Below are 8630 nucleotides of genomic sequence, written 5' to 3' on the forward strand. Positions count from 1 at the left end.
TCTATTTTACGTGACTGGTCAAATGGATTTTTTTTTTTAAAGGACACATGTAACTATGCAGGCCATTCCGATTTCCTTTTTAAAATCAGTGCATTCGTTTTGAATTGTCTAACAATCCATGTAGGAATAATAATTATACATGCAATAGTGCAATAAAGTCATAGTAGTGCAAAGAAAAAGAGTTGGGAAGAGAAATAAAATATTACCCTGGGGGAAGGGTAAACACCAATGTTTAGATTGGAGTATTTCTAAAGGTTTCAATGAAAATATTTTAACAATATCCATTCTGGGAACTTTTTAGGCCAAGGGCATGCAAACCACAGAGGCACATCAGGCCAGCGGCAATAAGACATCTGGAAAGAAAGGTGTGGGGAATTAACCCAAATATCATGTAATTGAGTTTGGTCAAACAAGCACCAAAAACTCCTGTCCCAGGTGGTTACTGGTATAGTAGTGCTAACCAGCACCAGGAATCATTTTTATGGTGCCTCCTCACCTGTATATACACCCTTGTTAGTAAGGACATACATATTTGGTTATGATTACCTCTCTAGTGTTACCAGTGTAAACAACAAATATAATATAGTATGCAATTGTTTGTTTCATATTAATATATCTGAAATATAAAAATTGCATATTTTTTTAAATTCAAGTCTTAGATTAAGATATTGATGAGCTTTTGTAAAACGTGTCTGATATTCTATATTCATCCTGCATGTATTTCATGATAATGACATCTCAGATTAATTAATTAATTGGGAAAACAGCAAGGATAACTAATAATTATCATTTTTGCACATAACATCTGTGAATTGCCCTTCTAGGGTATTGCCGCTGCAGAATTTAAATATAACACCCATTTTAATTCTGAATGATAGCCCCATGGTTAATATGAGCCAGAAAGATTACATGCTCAGATCCCATGTGTCGACTGCATATAGTAGCACAGGTTGTTGGCCTTCAGCATTCCACTGCTTTCGGTGGATTAAAAAGATATGTAAACATGAGGTGTTTAATTAGATGCATCGGATGCAATTTCCAAAGATACAATCTCTATGGCATGGGATAATTTGCACCATCAGAATAAAAGCCTTGACTCATTTCCTCTTTAGGCACAGTGGCACTTTCTAACAATCATATCCTCAAAGACTGTAAAGACCAATTTGCGCTCAGCATTGTAATGCATGAGTACCATAGGATCATAGCTGCCAGGAACACAACAAGGGGCTGGAGTATCTCCATTAATGTGATGCATTCTGTATTTTATTTGAGCATGCATGCTTGCTGGCTTGTAGTTGTGTGGACAAGATCCATCGCAAAACCGCATTTCATAGGTGGATGGATGTACAATCCAATCACTCCAGCCAATCTGTTCAAAAGACACCAACAAGGACTTACGACAGCACTTCTTCTCACTCTTTTTGCAGTCCTCATCTGCAGCAAGAGATCTTCCTTTTCTTGTTCTGAAGTGTGTTTTTTCCTGAGTCTCCACTTCTAACACCAGTGCATCATTTGCTTCTATTTGTTTGCTGCCACCACTCAAAAAAGGGGTGTTCGGCATGATTACTAGCTCCAGTCGGAGGCATTTCTCTGAACTTGCCAACCACTGCTGCACAGCAGAATTAACGTTTAATGTCAATGTGTCTTTGTCTACTGGTTTAGAATCAAGCAATTTATGCTCTTGCCCTCCATAGGCATACCTTGATTCTACAACTTTATAAATGTTCACCATAGCTTTCGAAGTCGAGTTAGCTGCTGCAGGTCGCAATCCAGCCAAGATGTGTTTACATAGCTTGAGCTCAGCTCTCATGACGTTTAGCCTGTGATGGAATTTCTGAGTCCTAGAGAAGACCAGGTTGTAACGATGACTGCTGCTTTTCTGCAGATCACATTTCTTTGAGCTACGCTCTACTGCAACGAAGAATATAGCAGAAGTTGTTATAGAATGCATACAACATAACTAAAAAACACTTTTCAGTTTTAGACTAGATAATATATGGTTTATGGCCTAAAAGTCAATACGAGTCTATATCAAGAATGGTTATTAATCTTTCCAACACGTAAAACATGAAATTGTATTCCTTGTCAACTTAAATTAAGTTGTTGACCTTTTACCTGTGTTTGCAGAGTTTGGTAGGTAGGTTCTAAATGAGTGGGGGACTGTCTAGCCTACCTCCCCGCTAGTAAGGGTAAAAACCATGGGTCTCTAAGCTTATGCGAGTAGCAGAGTGGTAATTTTCTGCATTACCTAATTGCTGGTTGCACATACTACACATGTCACCAGCACTTATATTCCCTGTAATCTGCAGAAGGGGGCTGCTAGTTCTCCTCAATGCTACAATATGGTGCTCGTGAGCCTAAGAGCCTAAGATGGAGAGGGCTATCAGAAAAGAAAACATCTGATAGACATGGTCACACTGGCCCACCAGAATACCAAAGAATCTTCCAGTGGGCTGAGGCTCTGATACAATAATGGACCCTTAAAACTGGTAGATGCTTTTGCTAACCTTGGAACCAATAACCAGATCTCAAGTTGATACACCATATATGCAATCTGTGCAATTGTACAGGGCCCCAGTACAAAAAGGTGTCCAACTACCATGTTATTAAGGAAACAACAATGCTTCTTAATGTCTATTTCATTATTTATCTTGCTTGGAGGCCATTTGCTACCTATCTCTGCCTCTGAACCAGTTATACTATTAAATATTTTTAATGATAAGTCCAGCAAGTGCAAAAAAGAAAATTACTTAAACGTAGACTTGTAATTGTCCTGTATATATAAAGTGCGGGCCCTCAGAATTATTTTCTGTTGTGGGCCCAGGGAACTTCAGTACAAAGCTGCTGATGGAGGTTTCTTTAAACCTGCAATCTTTCCTATCACTGTAAGACCTATTTCACACTTAAAGTGGTTGTGCAAGAATGAAGGGGGGTGGTAGGAAAACCCGCCTACTTGGCAGGACCTATAAAGGGAAGCTTGTTTACCTGCTTCCTGACACTGGCTCCCCACTTTTGCCTAGCCTGCGAAGCTCCACTGGGCTCCCTTGCTGTAAACATCCAGTTTGACACTGCCTGCAGGCAATCACTGGACACAGCAATGGCTATTTCTCTTTACGTCATGAAAAATGGTCACATGATGCAAGAGGATCCGGTCACCACCATGGCCAGTAACTGGCTGCAGGCAGCGTCAAACCGGATGTTTACAGAGAGGGGGCAGGGGACCATCACAGGAGAAGGAGTGGGGAGCCAGCATGGAGAAGCAGTCAAGTAAGATTCCCCTTACAGGTCCAGCCAAGTGGGGAATGGGGGTTGCCAAACCCCCCTCCTCATTCCCTTTAATGCCCAATAATAGTCTATAATGACCTTTGTGATGGCAAGTTGTCAGCCATGTGCTTTGTACAATCAGGCAGAAGCTATTCAGAAACATGTGCTAAAATTCCCCACTAGCACTGGAAGGTCAAGGCAGAAGACTTCTAGTAAATAACACGTTAATTATTTTTATTCTAAAAGTTCTAAAAAATGTCATTTATGTCTGTAGTGCCAAGTATCAAGCACTATGAATACAAGTATTCTATAGGTGCAGAGGAGAATGGGAGTGGAGTAGTGGACCGACACATATGAACACATTTCTCTGTAATTGCATCAGTGACCTTCAGATAATTTCTTTATCTGTATTGTCGTTTACTCATGACTATGTGAAAGTACATGCTAATAATAATAATCTAAATGAATTGCAACAGCACTATAAGCCTCAGTCCTTCACATATGTATTATCACATAGGGAGACTCTATAAAAGCGGCACTTACACTGTGTTGACTGAGCAATAGCTTTTCAGAGATGTATATTTCATTTGCCCAGCAAGGACAGAACTACACTTGTTCTGCAAGGACATTTTTCACAATTCCTTGCAGGCATAGACACAAGGCCTTCAGTGCATGTTGATACACTAGGGATATTAAACAGGCAAAAATGTCAGTTTTAATAATTTGCTGATTATCAGAGCCTTTGATATCTTGGATTTTTTTAGTGATTTTGGGTGCAGTTGGTAACAAAGAATGGACTGGCACAATTAAGCTTGAGCCCACTTTTGTGATTTCAATAGATTCACAGGCAAAGCTTGATCTGAACATTGTATGCGATTTTCGTGAGATGTATGGAGATATTGTTTAAAAACAACCAACCGCTAATGACAAGTGGTTCACTATACGACTATCTATAATCACTACTGTCGGGCCAGTGATACCTTATATATACTAAATGTAATTACAGTGAAACCTCTTTGTGATAACTAACCACTGAAAAGTCTTCTTCTAGGAGGGTGGTCCTTTAAAAGAAGATGACCAGTAGGCACACTATAGAGAGAAACTGAAATTCTGTCACAGGAACTCCGGTGTGGATAAGGGTGCTGTGTTCTTAAAGAGAGTTTACTACGTTATATCTGCTATAATATACAGATGTAGTAGAGTTAACACTCATGCCTTATGAGACGTGTTATCTAAACTAAATGCGTTAAGCAAACACTTTCAATTTCTTTTCAATGGCTTTTGTTTCAAGATAACGCGATGAGTTCAGAAATTAGAATTAAGAGTTTGTGTGTTAACCCTACTACATCTGTATGTGCATAAATATACAGTGTCATCTATTTGTATGTGAATCATAGTTTTACAAGTGACATTGTCCTTGCACCGTATTCCTCAGATTGTCACTTGACATACCATGATCATGAAGATGCCCCCGGAGTGTGTGAGGTGACCATGACCTGAAAGGTATAGCCTGTCATTCATATGTGACTCTTTTGGCTCACCATCATGCCATGTGCCTTTTAAATGACAAAAAAAAACATCAGAATTACTGGTGCTGTGTCCCAGAAAATGACATCATTTATTAATTCCATTATGAGCTCCAATGTTTCTGGCGTACATCTGCCATTTAATTTAAACATATACAATGATATATATATATTATATTATTAACACAAAATGTATAATATTGCTAACTTACGTTTTGGTGTTAGTATATGCACTCTCCGTTCTGAAGTCTCATCTTTGGTTAGATTTCCTCTGAGCTCCATTAACTTCTCCTGGTATAACAAATGCATTTTGCTCAGTTCCTCTCTGTCCAGTTTCTCCCCAATGACAGGAGGTTTGTGTAAGCCCAGACGATCCAAAATGCTCTTCTTTACTGCTTCAAGCTGAATCATTCTTTCCTGCTCATACAAAGGCTTGAGCTGGACCCCAGTGATGGATAGGAGAGCGAAGCAGAGAGTAGCACACCTGACCTTCCACAGAGATCTCTGCATTGTGTGCCTATAGCACAGTGTCACAGTGCGAGGCTGGTTTAGCACACAGCTTGGGAGCTGCCTGAATGAATGAAATTCCCCAGTCTCTCTCCTTTATAGCTTTGTGAACTGCACGCCCCCACAGTTACACGTTCACTTGGCAGCTTTATACAAGTAAACACTGCAAATTCCATAGGTGCATTTGCCAATGGATGCCTTAATGCTTTAGGAACTGAATCAACTGAATTACACCATTAGGGTACGGCCACACAGTCAGGTTTCTGCAGGCGCTGTTGGAAGCCAAAATCGGGAGTGTATCATAAAACGAGTTCTGTTTTTATTTTTAATTCACTCCTGGTTTTTGCTTCCATAACGGCATGCAGAAACGTGACCGTGTGGCCGTACCCTTAGACATGATCACAGCAGAGACATTTTGTGGGGCATTTCCAAATGCCAGGAGGTATAAATTAGGAGCATCTCAGGCCCTCCATGCGCCACAAACTTAAATCTACGCCAGCTAGGAATTGTCTGGCATAAATTACTGTATAATTAATTTGTCAGGCCGCAGGAAGCCATGTCAGCTACATGTCAGTAAAATTGACTTTTTGGTGCTACAATTCCAGGGTAGGGGGCTTGATAAATTCCCTTCATTAACTTTCCATACTGAATATTAGTACCTTAGGAAAAGACAAGGTATTACCACTAGTGTTGAGCGAACTTCTGTTTTAATTTCGGCGTCTAAAGTTCGGCTTCCGGTTAGCGGAGAATCACGATATGGATTCCGAATTCCGTTGGAGTCCGTGGTAGCGGAATCAATAATGGCCGATTATTGATTCCGCTACCACGGACCACAACGGAATTCGGAATCCATATCGGGATTCTTCGCTAACCGGAAGCCGAACTTTAGACGCCGAACTTAAAACAGAAGTTCGCTCAACACTAATTACCACCTAACAATACTATCACATGCACCAATATACTTACTATCAATAAGTCCTCAGGTGTAATTCCTAGCCACAACGAGTAACTTCCCCAGACAAGGGCATTTTTCAGAACTTGACCCTAATCTATGCAGCCTTATACTGGATAAAGTTGGGAGGGAGGTAGACTGTAGCTAGAAATTTTAGGACAAACCTAGTCCACCTGACAGGGTAAACAAGAAATAATTCCTCCGCTGTGAACCCCAATAATCCTAGATCCATACACCTGGGTTAATGCCACATGACCAAAAGAGGTGGTAGGACCCAACTGGTTATATTATCTATCACAAGTTTGGGAAGTGCTGCCATGTACCCTCTTTGTTATATTTATTCGAGTTTTTATGTCTGCATGACTTATAGAGGGATTACTACTTTAGAGGAGAACTTTTGTACTCTTTGGATTTCATTAAAAGTTATGTTTTATGTGAGGAGCTAATGACATTAGGAATTTGAGACACATTTGTTTCTGATGGTTGAGGTGTATAGCCTTTGTATACACACATAGATGATTTTGGAATAAAGTTACGTGTTACTTTATTGCTACTGATGTTGTATAATTTAAAAACGGATAACATGCATGACATGTAACAAGGCAGGGGTGTGACTAGAGGGGCAGGCAGGACTGAGTGCCAGGGTATGCACCATTTGGATACACAGATATCTTCTTTTTTTTTTTTTTATAAATTACCTGTAGACAGTATAAAACTAATATATAATTACTAAATCACTGTATAATTGCGACAAGGAGAACATGACTATTTTTTCATGGCAGTCACTGGTAGTAAGTAGTATTCTGATCCAAGCAGGCTGAAAAAGCAAATACAATCAAACTGCATTACAAGAGAGATAAACCTTTAATCCAAGTCTGATATTGGTCCATATGAATAACTTGCCAGGTCACATCTACAGTTTTAGTCACAAAAGGGGCAAGAAAGAGATGGAGTGGGGTTTAAACTAGGAAGCTAAAGTGATAGAAGGTTGGAAAAATGATGCTTGTTATATTACCAAAACTCTCTTAGCTCATCATATTAATATATGTAAATCTATTCAGAACAATATAAAGAACTTTACAAAGGACTTGTTTCTTCACTTAATATATGTTATGTCTTAAGGCCTGTTTAAAAAGTTGAACATTGACCTATTGCATAGCTATCTTACATCTACTGGCTTTAGAGGTTCAGATTCATTTTCTCTCCCAAAGGAACATTGCCCTGCCTACACCTAGTAGGCTCTCTCCATTAGGAGAAATAGTACCTTCTGAATCCTGACAAAGCCCTCTCACTCAGTTAAGCCAGTTCAATTTGTTCTTCACTGATGAGGGGCAATCACCATGTAACAGCTATCTGCAGATGAGGTACTGGTTTAGCATCAATCCAAGTTATGTCTGAAGGCTTGGCACTGACTTATTGGATAGCTACCCTACATTTGGTGACATTAGAGGCTCAGCGTTCTTTTCTTCTTGGAAATAGAACTCATTTGCATGCTCCTTTTCCCATAGGAGCATTACCTAGCCTATAAGACTCCATACAAATAGTAGACATTCTTCATAAGGTAGAGTAAGATATAGTACCCCCTGAATGTTCATTTAATATAGACAGAGGTTATTCACTGTCAGTGTGAGTGGATTGGAGCTACAGTCTGCATAATATGTGAAGTATGAAATTACTGCACTTTTCTATATAAAATCAATATGTAACAGAAAAGTAAAACACGTTTGTGCACAAGCTTGCACTTACCATACAGGTAGATACATGGCTAGCAAACAGGGTAGGGGACCTGCCCAAAATTACCTTCATTCTTACAAGGGATGAAAAGTGAGGTCAGCATTGTATAGGCACTTATGAGATAATTGTTTAATGGTTGTATAAACCAGCAGTAATGCAGCTCCCATGTTTTGTTAGGAGACCCCTTTTCTTGAACTGTGTATTGTATATAGATTAGTACACACTGATGCAAAATGGCCAATGCAAACTGTTGTGTGAATGTAGCCTCAGTCAGATCAAAGCTTTAGCCCACTTTTAAAATCTATTATTTCTCCATATGCTGTTACTATGAAAATTGGCTGCAATCTGCAATGGATGACATGGTGTATCCTAGAAGGAAAGTGGTATGTGACTTTCCTTCTAGGATACACTAGTTTTTCTCTGCTCACATAGATTTATCAAATTGGTGTAAAGTGGAACTGGTTTAGTTGCCCATAGCAACCAATCAGATTCCACCTTTCATTTTGGACAGCTCCTTTTGAAAATGAAAGGAGGAAACTGATTGGTTGCTATGGGCAAGTAAGCCAGTACTAGTTTACACCAGTTTGATAAGTGACCCCCATAGTGTCTTAGCAGAGTACTTTCCCTTACCTATCTGTAAGTGAAAA

General features: G+C 39.5%; 1 protein-coding gene across 1 annotated transcript; it reads right to left on the reverse strand.

Moving 5' to 3' along the window:
- Window positions 1-682: 682 nt before the first annotated feature.
- On the reverse strand, window positions 683-5343 carry GDF15 (growth differentiation factor 15). The gene is made up of 2 exons (XM_040420418.1): window positions 5003-5343; window positions 683-1911 (listed from the first exon to the last, which is right to left on the reverse strand). The coding sequence occupies exons 1-2, from the start codon at window positions 5298-5300 to the stop codon at window positions 1109-1111; spliced, it is 1101 nt and encodes a 366-aa protein (XP_040276352.1). The 5' UTR covers window positions 5301-5343; the 3' UTR covers window positions 683-1108.
- Window positions 5344-8630: the final 3287 nt, after the last annotated feature.

The sequence above is a fragment of the Bufo bufo genome, chromosome 2 (assembly GCF_905171765.1).
Source record: "Bufo bufo chromosome 2, aBufBuf1.1, whole genome shotgun sequence".
Lineage (NCBI taxonomy): Eukaryota > Metazoa > Chordata > Amphibia > Anura > Bufonidae > Bufo > Bufo bufo.

Excerpts from the sequence above, each read along its gene's own strand:
- GDF15 (XM_040420418.1), bottom strand. The coding sequence starts at position 5,300 with ATGCAGAGATCTCTGTGGAAGGTCAGGTGTGCTACTCTCTGCTTCGCT. Across the intron at positions 1,912-5,002 it reads GCATATACTAACACCAAAAC|TAGAGCGTAGCTCAAAGAAA; the intron begins GTAAGTTAGCAA and ends TCTTCGTTGCAG.